This window comes from Macrobrachium rosenbergii, chromosome 40 (assembly GCF_040412425.1).
Source record: "Macrobrachium rosenbergii isolate ZJJX-2024 chromosome 40, ASM4041242v1, whole genome shotgun sequence".
Lineage (NCBI taxonomy): Eukaryota > Metazoa > Arthropoda > Malacostraca > Decapoda > Palaemonidae > Macrobrachium > Macrobrachium rosenbergii.
Window position 1 is genome coordinate 18,930,166 of NC_089780.1, and position 20,221 is coordinate 18,950,386.

General features: G+C 37.8%; 1 protein-coding gene and 1 long non-coding RNA gene across 2 annotated transcripts in view; one reads left to right on the top strand and one right to left on the bottom strand.

The window, feature by feature from the left end:
* Positions 1-20,221, bottom strand: part of LOC136826211 (uncharacterized) — a 145,785-nt gene that overhangs the window by 3,091 nt on the left and 122,473 nt on the right. The gene's annotated exons all lie outside the window — the stretch shown is intronic.
* Positions 10,863-15,946, top strand: Reg-5 (Rhythmically expressed gene 5). Its single transcript, XM_067083279.1, has 4 exons — positions 10,863-11,125; positions 11,325-11,391; positions 14,079-14,279; positions 14,567-15,946. The coding sequence occupies exons 1-4, from the start codon at positions 11,027-11,029 to the stop codon at positions 14,962-14,964; spliced, it is 765 nt and encodes a 254-aa protein (XP_066939380.1). The 5' UTR covers positions 10,863-11,026; the 3' UTR covers positions 14,965-15,946.

Here is a 20,221-nt window from a genome sequence, read left to right on the forward strand (position 1 = left end):
ATGATGTATACAAGGTGCTACATCCATGAAAGCTATTATTCGCTATAATTTTATATCATTAGACCATATGATGACTTGAAGTTGCTTCGTGATATTAGGAAAAGAACAAGTTGCTTCATCTGGCGGTGGAACAATGTCTCTCTTAGGGATTGCAGATGGTGAAAAAAATAGGAATGGAGGTCACAATCATTTATCTAAAAGGCGTGGTATTGAAACGGCCCTACGAGGATTTGATGAAGACTAAGTAAGATAAAAAAAAAAGATTCGTAAATTATTTCAAGGGGAAGAAAATGATGTAAGAAATTGAAGAAACATTTGATAAAGTAAGAGTAGGTTTTCATCTGCGTAGAAAAAAAAATACGAACACAAATTCGCATCGACAGAAGAACATCTGTAACAAAACAGCAACGTCAAAAAAATTCTAGGAAAAAATTAAAAGAAAAAAATCTCACCGCAATTTCTCCCTGGCAAGCTTTTCGTCACATCTCATTTGGGCATGGCACATCACGAAAGTGACCTGAGTACATGTTGGACTGGATATAAAGTATTCTAGGTCAAGTGTAATAAGGTATTGAAATTCCTGAGAAGAAATGAAGAAATATTGTAGAACATAAGTGAATCTAGAAGTTGTCACGGACGAATGATTCGATATACTGTAGATACAAAAATGATACTCGGCAAATGTTAGCTGTCATTCTCAGAGAGAGAGAGAGAGAGAGAGAGAGAGAGAGAGAGAGAGAGAGAGAGAGAGAGAGAGAGAGAGAGAGACACGAGAGTAATTCAGGGAAACATTTTTCTGCCGATCTTTAACATGCAGGTACTTCTATTTTTACTAGGGACTATGAAGCTTTCTTAACACATGCATATACATATATATACATATGTACTTATACATATATGTATATATATGTATATATACATATGTATATACATATATACAAACTTATATACATAACTCTAACTCATACCTTATTTACTACTTTAATCATATTTGGATTTCTTTATCTTGTATTGTTTGTCATTTTCCATGAAGTAATAATGACGACAATGGTAATACTTATCAAAAATCGGCATTTCATGGCTCTTATACACTATTTCATAAAAGGTTTTGTATGAAGGTACGAGTAATTGAGGAATGATATGTTATTAGTATCACTGATGATGACAAACAGTTTAAACTTAAGCATTTCTATTATTTTTATTATTATTATTATTAATAATATTATTATTATTATTAAATATACTGTATCTAACACTAAGATATACTCGCCATGCCGTTTGTAGAGATTATTATTATTATTATTATTATTATTATTATTATTATTATTATTATTATTACTAAACATACTTTATCTAACACCAAGATATACTGGCCATGCCGTTTATAGAGATTATTATTATTATTATTATTATTATTATTATTATTATTATTATTATTATTATTATTATTATTATTAAACATACTGTATCTAACACCAAGATATACTGGCCATGCCGTTTGTAGAGAATTTAATCACAATAAACACAATGCTACTATTACCACATCTCCCTGTTGTTTACGAAGTGTTATATCAAATATTGATGAATAAAATTTGAGATAAATAAACTGATATATCGACTGATAAGGTAAACAGCCTCATAACAGCATTACAGACGCAAATTCAAAACAGTCTATTATGAACGGAAAGGTCATTACCCATGAATATAAAATTTGGATATTCATTTTCCTCTATTAATAAATTTCGAAATTTAACAGGAATTTATGGTGTATGCGAATTCATCAGAATTTTTACTGGTTGTAGGGACCTTCCCAAAACTTTATTTTCAAATTCCCACAGCTGAACTTTTAGATTTTCAAAGCTGGGTTTCCTAAGGGATGCTTAGGGACCTTCCCAAAATTTATTTCCAAATTTCCGAAGCTGAACTTTTAGATTTTTAAAACTAAGTTTCTTAAGAGATGCTTAGGCGCCTTCCCAAAATTTATTTACAAATTTTCAAAGCTGAACTTCTAGATTTTCAAAACTAAGTTTCTTTAGAGATGCTTAGGGACCTTCCCAAAATTTATTTCTAAATTTCCAAAGCTGAACTTTTAGATTTCCAAAACTAAGTTTCTTAAGAGATGCTTAGGGACCTTCCAAAATTAATTTCCAAATTACGAAAGCTGAACTTTTAGATTTTTAAAACTAAGTTTCTTAAGAGATGCTTAGGTACCTTCCCAAAATTAATTTCCAAATTACCAAAGCTGAACTTTTAGATTTTCAAAACTAAGTTTCTTAAGAGATGCTTAGGGACCTTCCCAAAATTAATTTCCAAATTCCCAAAGCTGAACTTTTAGATTTTCAAAACTAGGTTTCTTAAGAGATGCTTTGGGACCTTTCAAAACTTTATTTCCAAATTCCCAGCTCTGAACTTTTAGATTTTCAAAACTGAGTTTCCTAAGGGATGCTTAACTATCCACAACTTTGGAAGCCAATCCAAAATCTTTGGTAGAGAGGAAGGCTATAACCACTCAGTGAAACAGTAAATAACTGGTATTTCAGAACTTCCAGAAATGCAAAAGTTAACTTTCAGCCATCCATTGGGAGCTTCAAAATTTCCAGAAAATAACTTCCATGCTTCCCGATGTAGGCTTCCAAACATCGAGCATTCCAGATTTCATTTCCTGACTGCGCCGTGACAGGAAAGCGTGACCAAAGATGGATGAAATTGCTGTAGCATTTCAGCACAGCTTTCTCTGTGAAACGGCTGTTGTCGGTCCGTCTGTTCATCTACTAGAGAAAGTGACTGCGGGCAAGATCCGACTTTTCCCTAGCGGGGAAGCCCTCCCGAAAAATAGAAGCAAGAAAAAAAAAAAAAAACAAGACAAACCTGAGCCATACCACTCTGGACACGTCGCGTATCCGACGAAGTCTACGAAGGAAATGGCGAGGCGAGGCCAGAAGTCCACTGTCGTCTGAGTTTTCTCAAGAAGAAGAAGAAGACGAAGAAGAAGAAGAAGAAGAAGAATAAAGGAAGAAAGAAGAGCGACTTCCATCCTACTCCAACCTTCAAGTTGCCAAGTAGTATTTCTTCATTACTGTTGAGCAGCTGATGTATTTTGCCACAAGAGACGTACAAATCGAATGTTTTAAATATTGACTGCCGTCATCTTTATCCTCAATGTGAACTGTCACCTACGTACTTGAAAAGCAAGCAAAAGGTGAGAGATATATGGCTGTGCCACCAAAGAAAGCCTTGACGTACTTCCACGACGGACCTGCCGGTTTTAATGTGACCTGCCGAGCAGAAACTGACCTTTCGTTCAGAATATTCTCTCCTCGGCAAATCTGAGCTAAAATGATTACCATGTGGTAGTTATTGATAGTCTAAGTGTGTGGCAGTTTTTCGTTAATAAAATAATCAGGATGTGTTAGTTATTTGATCAACCAATTTTTTTAATGAAAAGTTTTGTTGGTAAAAGAATTTTGCCTCTATAGATATTCGATAATTCTGGCGATAGAAAATTTGGATTTGATAATGATCAAATCGTCATGTTTTAATTACTTTTGTTCCTGATGAAGTAATTTGGTTCTGTGATTAAAATATACTCTAACAATCAGGAGCTTATTGATGAAATACTTGTCCAATTTGACGGATAATCATTTATCTATCTATTATGTTGATTGCTAGACTTATCTTATTTGTAATTTTGATGTGTTTTGTGAATCTGTAAGTTTATTGAATTTCTGATGTTGATACATGTAATGGACTTCGCAATATTTTCAGTACGTAATAATAATAATAATAATAATAATAATAATAATAATAATAATAATAATAATAATAACAATAATAATAGATGTAATGGACTTCGCAATATTTTTAGTATGTAATAATAATAATAATAATAATAATAATAATAAAATTAACATTTATTCTTGTTATAATTTTTGCTGTTGCCTACAACCACACACACACACACTATCGAACCTACAACCGTTAAAACGTCTGACCCCTAAAATCCAAACGGCGCCACATTGCCAATAAAGAAAGCCCTCCCAACGTAGGAGAGGGTCTCCTGTTACTTCATAAACATCACATAACTGAAGAGAAAAGGTTGGGGGGAGAGGGGGGGAGGTAGGAGGAAGAGGCCAGCCAGGAGGAGTCGTTTTCTCTCTCTCTCTCTCTCTCTCTCTCTCTCTCTCTCTCTCTCTCTCTCTCAGGAGGAAGAGCTGCCGTGGACGACGGCAGAGGGAGGCGTCCTTTGCCGCGTCCTTGCCGTCTACAGGCGTCAGGTGTAAACGTACACCGGCTGTGGTACCCACACAGACAGACAGACACACACGCACACACACACGCATACACTCTAACACGCATACACTCTCCCAGCTGACGCCTTATTGTGCAGCTGGAGGAAATGGTGGAATATTTCCGATTTATTGGCAGCATTCTCATGCGAGTGTATTAGATCTATACACTGATAAATAACTGGGAAAATATTATCTGTCTTCACGTCTGTTGGGATATTAAATGTTCTTGATAACTGTGACGACATTGATTTTCTAGGTAGTTTTGGGCATAACGGCTTTCTTCATAATCCTGTAACATTACTTTCTTGATAATATTTGGGACTTGCTATCTTGGCAATTCTCTCGCATCAGCTTTCTTGATAACTGTGGAGATAATTGTGGAAGACATTTGGTTTCTTAATGATTATAGGGGCATAAACTCCTCTGATAATTGTAGGGAAATTACTGTCCTTGATAACAGTGAGGGACATTGAATTTTTTTTTACGGTTGTCAAGATCCTTTTGATAATTGTTGTAAAATTAAATTCCATGATAATTATCGAGGAACAAGTTTATGCTTTATTTCATGACACGCATAAGATAGTATGTAAGAACATTTTGCAAGGGTTGGCTTCTAAAGGAAGTCATTTGCATATAATTGAGCTAGTTATGCAACTAGCGAAGAAAACAAGACGCAAAAATATATCGCTCTCATTTCAAAGTATATGCAGACCAAGATTTTGCATCCCGATTAACATACAACATAATGTTTACAATGTTGATAAAAAGACAGGCATACGCAGAGCTTTCCTTAGACATATTTGACACATAAGCTATCGGGTTAACCAAACTTCAAACGTCAGTTTTCATATACTTTTGTGTGTGTATGTGTGTGTGTGTCACCTATATAACTTGTGCCTACAGTGAAAAACACACAGTCATGTTCTGACAGGCAGATCACGCGGCTTTGAGATCATAACGGAAAAAAAAAGAAAACGGAAGATACGTACCGATAACATGGTTTCTTAATATCCTGATTTCCAGTCACAAAGGTAATGCATTTACCGAAGAGTATAACCATTAAGCTCAATATTGCTCAACTATTTATACGAATCTTTTCACCAAATTTGTGTTACATAAACATCACTGACTTGATACCAGTTAATTTGGGAATGAATATCTCTTTGCTTATTCTTTGGGGCACATTTATACACAGACAAGCAATAAACGATACAACTGCATTTAAATCACAAGAGTGGACGCGGTTTGTGAATAACATGTGACCTATAAGAATATTTCCTTATATACAAGTCTAGATGCCAAGTACACCCACTTCATTTCGACAAAAAAGCTTCGCTCAAATACACTTCAAGTGTACTTTGGTCGTGTATAATCACGCAGATGCACGCTTTCCTTGTAAGAAAAAAAAAGACAGTAAAAAAATAGCACGTTCCTATTTTCTATTTATTGTTTTCATTTTGAAAAAAAAAAAGAAATTCATTACCCTATTCTACAACTTATTAACACCAGTTTTTTCACTCTTGAAATTAAAATACATCGTTTATTTTAAGTCTTAACGTTTACCTAATCTAAAGCAGTATTTGAATACATGCGTAGTTTACTCTTCATTCTATATTCTTGAAAAAAAAAATTGATTGTTAAGAAATAGAGTAATGGGAATCGTATAAAAATATTATGAAGTTCATGATGTTATATTGCTTTGAGAGAGAGCAAAACTAAAGACATTCTTAACTGAATAAACGTTCTGATTTATTTTTTTTATCAACAATCGAAAAAGAAAGGGAAGAAAATTCGATTGATAAATTTCGTAGATTTTTTACATATCACCTTTTATCGAAACCAGGCATTTTCTCCTAATTTCCCACACGGAATTCCAACACTGTTCAAGATATTGCAATTTAGATAAAACAATGAAGCCTATATTTTAAAAAGACTGTAAGGGACAATTCAATGGCTTGGTCACTGTGAAAGACGTATTTTCAATTTCAGTAGAATGAGTGGTTTTAAAAACAAGCTCTAACTACTGGCTTCCCCAAAATGCAGGTAATATCGAAAATAAAATCTCAAATGGACGAGCAACAAATGCATAGGATTATTCTGTTATAACGTGGTGAAAGTCCACCAATTTCTTCACAAGTTAAGAGCATAACCAAAAAGAACTTATTGTTTGATCTTACAGACGATTTCCACGCTTCTAAAATTAAGCTTATCTCAGCTTCCTCTACAGCAATTGTCTGGGCATATTTCGCTCGTTAGTAATGCCTGCTTGATTCTTTACTGTTTTATTTAATAGCACGTCTCACAGTCACATAAAGATGAGGAAAAATAAATTCATTATCCAGTTACGAAAAAGAAAGTCAGTAATAAAAATGAACACAAAAAGACGAGGAAAATAAATTCATTATCCATTAAAAAAAAAGTCAGTAATAAAAATGAACCCACATTGCAAAGCAAAATCTTTAAGGAGACTTCGATGCACACAAAGTACCGATCCATACTCACCTTACAGCCGGTATTAAGGAGACTGTCAAAACCGCGAAATATCTTCGTTCTGAGTAATTCATATTCATTGCACACTTATGGAAGAAGCAGAAGCATGAGCAGAGGAAGGAGAAAAAGAAGAAGAATAATAATAAGAAGAAAAAGACTTAACACACAACGAACTTGAGCGTCGTTCATCCAAAATTACATTATGAAAGTTCCCGAAGCCCTCTTTTGGAATTTACGTCTCCTACGATCACATGGCTCTCCGTCTCGACGTAACCAACTAAGCAACAGTTAGTGCACACTCCCACAGGTCTCTCTCTCTCTCTCTCTCTCTCTCTCTCTTTCTCTCTCTCTCGCTCTCCTACCTCGTCGCCCTCCGCCGGCCCAACCAGCGATGATGACGTATTTTCGACGATAAAGGAAGAAGGCACGAGGTACTGGTACTCGTGGGGAGGGGGAGCGGGGAGAGAGAGAGAGGGGGGTTGGGGAGGAGTGCAAAAGGGGGTTTGTGACTTAGGGCCCATGGATTCCCGACATTCCTTCTACATCCACTTCTTTTTTTCGTACTTTTATATAACCTTTCTCCTCTGCTCTCTCTCTCTCTCTCTCTCTCTCTCTCTCTCTCTCTCTTCTTGTACCTTGTATCATGTTTAAGAATTTGTCTAAGATTTTCTGGTCTGACCCCAAAAATTCCTAAGAAGTTTTTCATGGTTACGCTTCATTTTTATTAAATATTTTTCAAGATTCTATTTTTTTTAAGAAGTTAATTCCAAAGATTTTGCATGTGTTTCCTAGTCAGCCAGGAAGCATTTGTTTATCTATTAATTCAATAATCAATTTTACTTCCACACCTAACTTTTTTCTCTGTCTACTAACAGGAATGTTATCTACTTCCTGTTCTTATTTCAATTTTTATTATAAGTATCTGATGTATTTCATATTTATCTTCTTGTGATATACATCATCACTTATCTCTGAATATTAGTGTTATCATTATTCAAATCCCTTAATCTTACACGGGATACAACGTTCTTCATACCTCTTCTAATCCTGCATCGCTTCCACCCCTTCTCCTTTCTTTCTCTTGAGGCACCACCCAAAAGATTTCCATCGCCCGCCCTTCCCCCCCTTCCCATTACTACCCCATGGGGTCCTACCTCCTTAAACCCCAGCCCTATATCCTCCTTTCCTCCAAGAGGCGCCAGGAATCCGCGGGGTTCTGCCTTTCTCCCACGCCCACTACCTGGTGAGGCGTCCTTGTGGAGTCTTCAAGAATTCCCCAGCCCGACCTGTTTCCTCTGGTATACCCCAAGACAGAGAGAGAGAGAGAGAGAGAGAGAGAGAGAGAGAGAGAGAGAGAGAGAGGTTCAATGCCTGTTGCTCTCGAAACTTCAGACATTGATTTGTAAATGTTCATCAAGTATTGAAGCTTCTGCAGACATACATAATGTCATTGTTTCATTACTTTTTTTTTGAAATTTTTAAATTTTTGATTACTCAGGTGATGATTATTGTCCTATATAATGTACAGAATGATGAATCTCAAACGTAGATGAGAAGTACGGGATCTGTTGCATACACACAGTGAACAATATGAATACATGTATTTTATCTTTCATTTAACTGGAACTCGAAACAGCGTGGAATACACGCAAATTCATTAACAAATTCTTTACTTTAGAAACTACATGATAAAACCACACACTCCATATTGAACCATTCCAGAGATTGTCCTTTTTGTTATAGAATATGTTGTTATGATGTTTAACATAGAGACCCTATACTTAATTATCAATGAATATTACACTATTAAAACATATTGAAATATTATAGATTGTTGAACACATCAGAGTTATGTAAACCTTTTGCTCATTTGAACTGGAGACCAATCTGCAATTTCTTGACCAACGAATTCGATGGGATGTTAAAGAAAGCCTAACGTATTTGGCCCGGATATTGGGCATATGAATCATATATGGAAGCTCCTTTACAAGCACATTGAGGTCACAGAACTACCGTCGTCTCCTGAAGGAAGCTTGAAGCTTTGAAGTCAAGACTTCTTTTTATTTATTTTCATTTTAATTAGGAAAAAAATCATCGACTCTTTTTTTTTTTCATTTTGCTGTTGTTTAATACAGGAAAGAAAATTTTCTTGTATTAAGAATCCTCTCCTCCATGCAAGAAGCTTCAGATCTATTACTCTCAGGGACGAAATGTTTAAAGCACATAAAAAAAAAAACAGAAAAAAGAAAACATCCCAACTCATAATAGTCCGCCCGTGGGAAACATAGCGGTACTGGTCTTAATTAATGTTTAGTTTTCGCACGGATTTAATTAAATTTTATTCTGGAGGAATATTTATTTTGTTCTGTTCTTTGTACATTGAGATTTCTGCTTTTTGTGTCTGATGGATTTTCTGTGCGTATAAGGGAATATTTTCTTTTCAAGTAGCCTACCATTAAAAGGATCAGTCATGATTCATAAAAAAAATATAGTATTTCGTAATGAAAAATTTACTGTAGGGCCATTATTTATATGTCTCTGTGATTTTGTTATTTAAAACATTAATATTTCTATGGGAAGTTATATATACATACATATATATATATATATATATATATATATATATATATATATATATATGTATGTATGTGTGTATGTATGTATGTATGCATTTATGTATGTATGTGCGTTTGTGTGTATGCTCTATTGTCCAGTTATTGTTTAATTTGGATACCTTTTTAAGTGTACGCCAACGAGGCAGTCTGGAACAATGTACCACAAATATGCCATTCCAGCAAAGTTTATATCAATGGGTTCATTCATGTAGTAAATTATGGCGTTGATCTCATACATTGAGAGAGAGAGAGAGAGAGAGAGAGAGAGAGAGAGAGAGAGAGAGAGAGAGAGATGCCGAGCAACTTCTCCGATTTATAATCCAGTGCGGTGACAGCTTGATATGAATCACAAAAGTGGTCCTTTTACTCTCCGAGCACGTTATCAATTCATCGAGGGATGAATGAATTATCCGAAAATAGTCTGCTTATTCAAAAGCGTTTGTATCGACTTCCTGTTCTGAAGTTCGTCCCTTAAATTCTCTAGCTTCCAAATACTTTTATTAAAGGAAGTAAACTGTATTTGCTTAGTTCTTTTTTATAGAAGGCAGTCAGAAAATATTTGGAATGCACCATTCTTTGCCTGAAGATTCATTTGTGTATAAGAAAATATTTTCATATCCAGTTTATAATCAGGCAAAAAATCACTGTATTTGTTATGCCTAAAGTATGCAATTTTCTTGGGCGCCTGAGGGTAAGTTTGCCCCATGATGAAAGTTCATTGCAGATTGATTATACTGGAAAGCTACGGATAGTGGAAAATATTCCAGCTGATGTTATCTCATTGTATGATTATTTCACTTTATTCTAAATTCTATCTCTATTTCTGTATCTATGAGAGAAACAGAGAAAATAAGCCTGTTGCTGTTTTTCCAAGCTTCTTGACAGACCACCTTCGTCCAGATGACTATGTGTTCACCTCATCTCTTCATAACCGATCATATCTTACACAAAGACACAGACTGAATTCCAGGATGGACAGTTCCAAAGAATGACCAAATCTTTCCATTCCTTCCAGAGTAGAGATTCACAGGGGTCGTTCTACCCGGCAGTGAGTCACTTTCTCGGATCGGCGCCACGAAGTCGACACGCGGCTAAGACTTCGGCGATGTGAGTTTGTTTGGGTCTCTTGAGGAATGACAGCTATGTTCAGCTTAACCCCCACCGCCCCCACTCCCAACCACCATCTGCGTTCTCCCCAAACCCCAAAATACAACCGCCTACCCCGCTGGATTCTACGTTCATATGCTAAGTCTGCATTTTTGTCAGCGCTAGAAAGAAGATGGATGTCTCCATTACTTGTTCCTTGAAACATAGGTCTAACACTCATCAGGTAGGACATCGTGAACAAACCAGCAACTTCCTGTCATCCTCAGAGTCAAGATGACATTTGCAAGGCCATTGAAGAAGCGGCAGCGCCGCAGAGGGCTGCGGGGAGACCAAGAGCTCATATGAAAAGCGCGCTCCGCCTTCCAGCCGCAGTTTCTTACTAGAGCTCGTCCGAGCAAGTGGTCCAGGAACGTTTCCAGACTTCCAGTCTCTCTCACACCACACACTTGGCCAGAACGTTTGGACTTAGTGTTTATTTTTTTGTCAGTTTCCAAGAGATCGATTTTCAAGCTAATACCCTTCAAGATGGTTGTAGCCATGAAGGCCCTTGTGGTGCTCGTTTTGGGCACCGTCGTCAGTGGCTCTGCAATCCCAATTTGGGAACTTCTAACTCAGGAAGAAAAGGTAAGGCTCTTCCCATTTTATCTAGACCAAAGAAACATACTTTGACCAACACATGAAAAAAAAAATTGCTTTGACTCCTTTCAGTCAGACATTTAGAGTTTCATGATTCAAAGATACATTCTGACCTTCAGTTCTTATTGATTTGACCTTAAATTGTTACTGATTTTGAGAAATCTGACAAAGTATTTCCTCATTGCAGATGGGGCGACTAATGTACATCTTCATACACCTTGTTGACCAGTACTGCAAGGACTCGAGTATTCCAGGTGAGTGTTGATGAATATTATTCATCAAATTTTACATTCTTTAGTTAGCAGTCTTGACAAATGAATTTGCCATATTATTTGATTCTTGAACTGTTCACTTAATCAAAGTGTAGTCTTCACATTAGATGCTGCTGTGATATTTTGTTGCAAAACCTTTCTTTTCATGCAAATTCGTTGTGTGGTCCAGTTTAGATTAACAATGTTAAGACTTTTAAGGACTGTGGGGAATTATTAGTAGGAATTAATCAAAGACGTTTGCCGAACTTGATTTCATTAAAGAGAGTTCACTCAGAAACAAATACCATAAACCGAAAGACTAGAATTTGATTTCGTTGGGGGGTAATTGAATCAGTGGTAATGGGTATCAAGTTATCAGCCAACCACAGAAAAATTAAAATTGGGATGAAACAAAATCTTAGATTTGACAAGTCACTTTACAAAGACAAACAATTTCGTTAAAGAAGGATTGGAACCCTGATATTTTTCACACCAAATATCATATATATATATATATATATATATATATATATATATATATATATATATATATATATATATACACATATGTGTATGTATGTATATAATTCACCAACTGCAACTAACCTTAGGCGTTCAACAAAAAAAAAAGTTTCAATTATGGATCAAGAAGCAAGGAAGAAGTGTTGCGGGGAGAATATGATTACTGACAGAAACTGGATTGCGGGCGGGGGTCTCTCTCTCTCTCTCTCTCTCTCTCTCTCTCTCTCTCTCTCTCTCTCTCTATCAAGTCCGGGTTTAGCTGAAGGTCATCATCATCATCATCATCAGGCGAACTAATATTCTCTCGAGTGACGAATGGTATCTAGAGTTTTTCTTTTTGCAGCTTTGTGTTCTGGGCTGTTTTTTTTTTTTTCAAAGGAGTACTTTGGAGTGATGTAATTTTGTTCAAGGGCTACTAATTCATGAGAGAGAGAGAGAGAGAGAGAGAGAGAGAGAGAGAGAGAGAGAGAGAGAGAGAGAGAGAGGAAAATAGATCTATGAGTTACAGTTAATTGCAGGAACTTACAGACAGACAAGTAATGAAAAAAAAGATATATTTTCTGGTTAGGAAGGCAGACAGAGAGAGAGAGAGAGAGAGAGAGAGAGAGAGAGAGAGAGAGAGAGAGAGAGAGAGAGAGAGAGAGGGAGAGAGAGAGAGCATAACTGGATAGAAGTCTAGAAGAACTCTTAGGCAAGATAAACCAGTCGGTTAATAATCACAAAAAGGAGTTCATGACTCCCTTAATTAGATTTGTGAGTTCTTTAAAGCACTTTACAGTTATGTCAAAAACCCTTCCTTAACTTTATACTGCTGATTTGCCGGCTGGAAAATCCTTTAAAATTCCTCGTCGACTACAGACTTCTTTTGGGGGGGAGGAAAGAAGTCTTTAGAGGGAAGGAGAGAAGTCTTTGGAGGGAAGGAGAGAAGGCTTTGGAAGACAGGAGAAGTCTTTGGAGGGAAGGAGAAGAGAGAGAGAGAAGTCTTTGGAGGGAAGGAGAAAAGAGAGAGAAGTCTTTGGAGGGAAGGAGAAAAGAGAGAGAAGTCTTTGGAGGGAAGGAGAAGAGAGAGAGAAGTCTTTGAAGGGAAGGAGAAGAGAGGTCTCTGGAGGAAAGGAGAGAAGACTTTGGAAGACAGGAGAGAGGTCTTTGGAGGGAAGGGGAAGAGAGAAGTCTTTGGAGGGAAGGGGAAGAGAGAAGTCTTTGGAGGGAAGGAGACAGGTCTTTAGAGAGGAGAGAAGTCTTTGGAGGGAAGGAGAGAAATATTTGGAGAGAAGGTGAAAGGTCTTTAGAGGGAGGGAGAGAAGTCTTTAGGGGAAGGAAAGAAGTCTTTGGTGGGGGAAAGGGAGGAGGGGGAGACATAGGGAGGAGCTGCATAGCTGGATTGGCGTCTTTGGAAAATTTAGGTTGGAAATTTTTACTGTCGACCTTTGCTATCCGCTCCGAAGGTCTCTCGCTGGATGATGGGTATTTCCAAAGGTTTAAGACGACGTCGGTTGCCAGTTTCTCCTTTTCTCGTAAAGTCTCGTCTCGCGCGCCATTTCTCTTCGCGCTGTTTTCTCTCCAAATGTTTACGGTCAGAAGGACCTTGCCGGGTTTAACATCTCGGTAATTACCTCCCTCTAATATTTTCTACAGCCTTATTCGTCTAATCTTAGGAGTAGCTTTCTCTCCCCCAGCAGCTTTCTTCAGTTTTTTTTTATTTATTCTTTTGTCTAAGTCTCACTCTCCGCTGTTGCCATATTGCAGTCAGGTTTTGGAAACGGCTGGTAGGGGTATCCTTATTTAGTTCGGATTAGAAGTGTTTTTTATAGTTAGGGCGTAGTTGCTAAGGGAAGAGAGACAGCACGCAATTGGGAGTTTCCTTAGCGATGGGACCTGGCTTTATTCCTTATTTTTCATGATAATTTTTTAAAGGAAAACTTTAGACTTCGCCTTAACCTGTTGTCTGTATTCGCTGGAGTGCAACACATTGCTGAAGACCCGTTCCACTAGGCCTAACATTTGTCAGAACTGTAGACATATCATTTACTTTTACAATAATTCCTATATTGAAATGTCTCATGGTAATTTCATTATACAGTTTATACATTGAGTAGAGTTATCCACAAACTGACCACCGCGTTCTGGAAAATTACAACCCGACTCAACCAGTTTTCTCTTCTTTCCAGATTGCCAGAAAGTCTTGACCCTGTATGGAATGTCCAATCTGGTGAACGAGGAGGAGCACTCTCTGGACTATATGGACCCTTACCAGAGGGATTCCCGCAGCATCATCTGGGAGAAGGTCATGAAAGGCGATTTCAAACTTCCTTCTCACAAGACTTTCTACCCTGATGATGGCGTCGGCCCAGTCTCTGCTGATGATGAAGGTTGGTAGCTTTTGAAGGCATTGTTCTGTTGACTTCCCTTTAGAAAATCTTCTATTAATAGTAAGACGTAGGGTTAACGGATGATATTTCATACTAGAAGCAGCTTTAACTGCTGGATAAACGTCTAGACATCATAGTCTAGAAGTAAAGACTGACAACAGATCCCTTGTGCTAAAAACTGTTGAACAGTGCATCTTAGCAACTGGTTTAGAACTACCTTCAGGATGACTAAGCCATTAATTTTCATTGTAAAAATACTTATTGTCTTCTCCCTTTTCTTTTGACAGATTATGATCTTGTGAACGAAGTCCAAGACAGACCTTACTACCCCAACCAACACAAGGCTGTCAACGACCCCCATCCTTACGCTGTGCGTGTGCCAGCTCCCGCCAAAATTGCAGCAGCCTATGCCGCCGCGAACTCCGACGCGTCCAACAGCCATCCATATGCCGTTCGCGTCGCTCCTGAGGTCACCCCTCACGCCCCAGGACCCGTGGGCATCAAGGCTAGTGCAGACTTCGAGCCAATGATGACCGAGAGTCGAGTGTCTTCCGCTTCGGTAAGACGCATCTTGCCAAACTCGAACTCGGCAACTAACCGCTTCCTGATGCGCACCAGAAGATCCGCAGAGATGTTTCCCGAGGAGGAAATGGAAGCTCTTCTGGCGCACGTCCTCAGGAAGTGAAGAGGCCCTTAGACATTTCCTGATTTAGCTTGTATACCACTTCCTTCTTCCCTTCCACCTTTCTTCGCCCACTCTGTCATCTGCCGTACAAAGATTCGACAAGGAACGCATGACTGCAAGAGTTATCACTTGTGATTGAGTCTGAAAAGTCTCTCTCTCTCTCTCTCTCTCTCTCTCTCTCTCTCTCTCTCTCTCTCTCTCTCTCTCTCTCTCTCTCTCTCTCGAGTAAGAAGTTAACTAACTCTTCAAAGAACCATTTCTTTCAAGAACTGAGGCAAGACTCGTTGCAATTATAACGTTGGAGTGCAGTGTTCCAATTTCTATAAGAGGCTTGTAGACTTAATGCTTTTCTCCCCTGTGTATTTAAGAGGCGAACTTTGTTGGTGTACATAGAAGTGTAAATAGTATTTATGTCTAGTGTTTATCTAGTCAGTTACGAGACGGTGGCTCCTTAATTATGTGTGTGTAGGCCTACGAAGTTCTTTTTTTTAATATCACCTGACTTCGTGAGCTACAAATATCAATATCACTATTGTAAACTTTCCCTCCCCGGTGCTAAGTTATCATTGGTCAAAATCATTTTAGCATACATACATTAGATTGTGATCCATACAGTTCTACAATTTCTACAGTTGAATTCCCAAAATGTCAGTAATTCAGTTTGTGTAGTCTGTCTGCATCACAAGCCAGCGTCTGCCCGTACGAGAAAGAGGCTACCGATTCTCGACATGATGATTATAATGACTTGTAACCACCTGTTGTTCATCTCATTGTATCTGATCTCGCGTTGATCGTCACAACCCACAACATAATCACATAATCACCGTCATTGTTGTTATTATTATCCGTCATCCCAAAATTCACTCACTCTCTGCAAACCGGATTCTATTTCTTTTTGTTTTCCTCTTTGCATCATCATAATCATTATCGCATTACTGTTATTCATGTGAATATTGTACAAAATAAAGTGATTTCTTGAGAACCTGGTTATCTTTGTCCATTCTACCTTTACTGTGTTACTTAAATTCAGGTGATATATTTCGCCATCATTGAAAGATGAAGGTACTTTTGATAATCTATGAAAATAATGCACAACCCATCTTGGGTGAGGGAGAATAAAGCCAGTTGTTTGACAACGGTTTAAGCAGAAATGAAAGAGAAACGGGTAGGGGTTTTCAAAACAGAAAGGAAAGAAAAACGAGAAAGTACACTTAAACCAGTTTTAAAAACAGGAAGAAGGCCAGTCGTCACTGAATCTGTAGGAGAAGCGTACAGTTAATGAATTATCAAGAACAAGAGGGAAATGTAAACAATGGAATGAAATAGTTGGAAGAATTAAAGAAAATTATCTGGGTTCCAACTATTGCTTATTTTTAAAGGAATCAAAGTAAAAAAAAAGACTGTTGAAATAAAAACACTCAATGAGATATTAGAACAATTTCAAGAAAGCCATTGAAATAGTAACATTCTATTGAGGGTTTAAAGCAATTTTTAAAATGTTTGAAATGGAAATATTTTATTGAGAGAGTCAAACATTTTCACTCAAATAATCTTGCTATTTCGTTGCAGTGAAGAAGAAATGGCTGGAAAAAACTGCTTCGTAATGGGACTCTAAAAATCAGACCCACTTTGTACCCTGGATTACACTTTCTCAATTCATCGAGAAGACATTCTTTCATTGCAGAAATCCTCGTAACCATTTTAATCCTCCGATTTCGCTATGCTTCCTTGATTTTACTTTTTCTTATTACAGTCGGGCCTGGTCTGATAAAGGGGACATTGTGTTACCTTCCGAAAATGCCATTTGATCCAGGGCAAGGGAATTTTTCATATCCATCTGATAAGCATCTCTCTCTCTCTCTCTCTCTCTCTCTCTCTCTCTCTCTCTCTCTCTCTCTCTCTCTCTCTCTCTGCTCTTGAAAAGATTGTTGGGACAAATTCAGTGACAAGAAAGTCCTCTGAATGTGTTACCTTCCGAAAATGTTTGATCCAGGGCAAGGGAACTTTTCATATCCATCTGATAAGCATTTCTCTCTCTCTCTCTCTCTCTCTCTCTCTCTCTCTCTCTCTCTCTCTCTCTCTCTCTCTCTTTGCTCTTGAAAAGATTGTTAGGACAAATTCAGTGACAAGAAAATCTTCTGAATGGTGGAAATTCATGAAAATTCAAATTCACAAAATTAATGTTTAAATTATTTTTTATCCATCCATAAATAGAATATGGAATTATTTTTTTCTTAAAGATCTGAAATAAGCTCTTGAACGCTGAACCACTCACATGATAGTCATCAATGAAAGGTATAAAATCTTTTGAATTTACAAACTGAAACTGGTTTATTCCATTCGCTTTTGTTTTCAATATGAACTGAAGGTGACCTCTAAAATTGTTTATTTGTTTTCCTAATGTAATTTTTGAGTACGTTTTGCCAATGCATCGTACTTGCAATTTATCAAGTATATTATTATACTGCTGCGTATTTTATAGCTCAAAAGTTTTTGATAGCGAAACGCACATGATCCGTGTTACACGCACAAGAAATAAATATATGGATGCTCATTGCTTTTTGTGGTAGAGTACCTAATGAGTAATTCCTTGTAAATTAAAGTTTTTTCGATTCTTATTTCCAGTATCTACTCACCATAGAGAATTTGAAAATTATAGGCCTTGAAGAATTTGAGTCTCCTTTGATATAAGAGTTTCTTCAGCATAATTTTATCAGTTAAAAATTCTCTCATCTTCGAGGACAAATGACTAAATAAAATACGCGCGAAAACTATTAAAGATCAGGTTTTACTAATTAAGACTACGTCTAACTTTACTTAGCCTAGGTGCCCGAAAGGTCATCGATTCCAAAACCCGTTCACATTACCTCTTTCTCTCTCTCTCTCTCTCTCTCTCTCTCTCTCTCTCTCTCTCTCTCTCTCTCAGGCTTTACTATTTCTCTTTGAAACTGAAAAGACTACATCAAACTTTACTTAGCCTAGGTGCCCAAAAGGTCATCAATTCTAAAACCCGTTCACATTACCCCTCTCTCTCTCTCTCTCTCTCTCTCTCTCTCTCTCTCTCTCTCAGGCTTTACTATTTCTCTTTGAAACCGAAAAGACTACACCTAATTTTACTTAGCCTAGGTTCCCAAAAGGTCATCGATTCTAAAACCCGTTCGCATTACCTCTCTCTCTTTCTCTCTCTCCTCAGAAGAAGAAGTGCAAGGGCTCTCGAAAAAAAAAAAAAGATGTCCAGCCGGCTAAACGGTCTGTGCATAAAGCAGTGTGGCGGACTACAGCCTCCTCCTCACTCAGGACGAGAAGTCGAGAACAACCCGATCTCCATATAAGGCAAGGACCCCGTAATCAGGTGGGACAGGGCGCATAGTATAGAGAGCTGGCACGTCGCGAATCAGCCATCCTTGCCAATGCGGTCCAGCGCGAGGACCAGCAGCGTCTCTCTCGTCGGCGTCTTCCTTCGGCACGCAAGGTTATGAATGTGGTTGGGTTCATACGATCCCCCTGCGGTGTCCCGGGGCCTCGGAGTCGGGCGTACTTGCGGTTAATTGAAATTCCGACTTTCGTTGACATCGGTGGATGGGTTGGTTGGTATGTCTGGGTATTTCATGGTACTCTTACCTGGTTGTGCTGAATGAAGAAAGGGGTTTGTTTGTCAGGTAAGCGGTCGTGAGTTGGTTTTCCTCGGCCGAGATCGAATTTGGGCAATGGTCAGTTATTCATCTACATGAAAAGACAGAGAGGCTTTAGACAACTGGCCTTTCAACACGACCTTTTGGATATTCATCCGACCGAAGACGGTAAGCGGCCGTATATCGTTTTTATTCGTCCAAGATCAAATTTGGGCGCTGTTTACTTCTTCTTCTACATGAAAAGACAGAAGCTTCAAGTAACAGATCTCTGTTACCACGACCTACCAGCATATTCATCCCACCAAAGACTAGCATAAATAATTATATCCTTGTCATTGCTCACAAACTCAATTGGTTGGTTTGCTGAGCGAGATAGAACCGGATTTCCTCACGAAAACAGAATGAGATTCCATCGTTACGTAAAAGCGTAAATCCTTCAAATATTTCTCCATGCATAACTGTCTATCCAGGCGCTATTAAGACGGCGATTCTCATGAATTTAAAAGAAGAAGAAGAAGAAGAAGAAGAAGAAGAAGAAGAAGAAGAAGAAGCAGTAGCTGTGTTGGAAGCGACGAGGACTACGACCTTCATTTCTTCGGTATAGTATGTTCATGTCTCCCTGTTTATTCTCTTTACGTGTATTTATGTTTATACATTCGTTTAAATATTTCAGTATTTTTGTTGATTACTTTTTCATAGTTGGGTGCTCGTCGCCGGAAGTTGAACATATAATTTTATACTGATTGCGTAACAATATTTGATTGTTCTCGTTGAAAACAACAATTGGAGAATTGTGTTCTAGATTCCGTATGTTTATCAAAGAATGAAAAAAAAATTATTAATTAGATAAGTACTATGAAAAAAAAAAAAAAATTCCTCAAAGATTATTTAGTTAATGTGCCTCGCACGGAAAACCCCATTTGTCGGTGCTGCGTCTCAGCGTAGACTCGGTATTCTGAAAAGGCTGCGGCGCTGCGTCTCAGCGTATACGGTGTTCTGAAAAGGTTACACCTTCAAACAAAACGTTCGTTACTTTAATCCGATCACAAAGATCGAAGATGAAAAATGTAAAACTTTAAGGTAATAAAGTTTATAGATATCTTCAAATATCAAAATAAATCTCTAAGTAATACAGGATTCCAAAGAAACGAGTTCATTGCCCTGATCAGATCATAAGTATTATTTTTTTCCTAGAATAAAAACTTCGAAATAAAGAGTAGGCCTACTGGCACCTTCAACATACAAGGCTGAAAGATTAGACAATATAAAACCTCATAATGGGTTTTAATTTTCTGTAAAAGGAAGCTATTGAGATGGTTCTTCGTCTGTCCGTCCGCCCTCAAATCTTAAAAACTACTGAGGCTAGAGGGCTACAAATTGGTATGTTGATCACCCACCTTCCAATCATCAAGCATACCAAATTGCAGCCCTCTAGCCTCCACAGTAGTTTTTACTTTAAGGTTAAAGTCCGCCATGATCAGTCGCCTGGCACCGCTACAGGTGCTAACAACGCAGGCCACCACCGGGCTGTGGCTGACAGTTTCATGGACCGCGGCTGAGAGTTTCATGGGCCGAGACTGAGAGTTTCATACAGCATTATACGCTGTACAGAAAAACGATTGCGC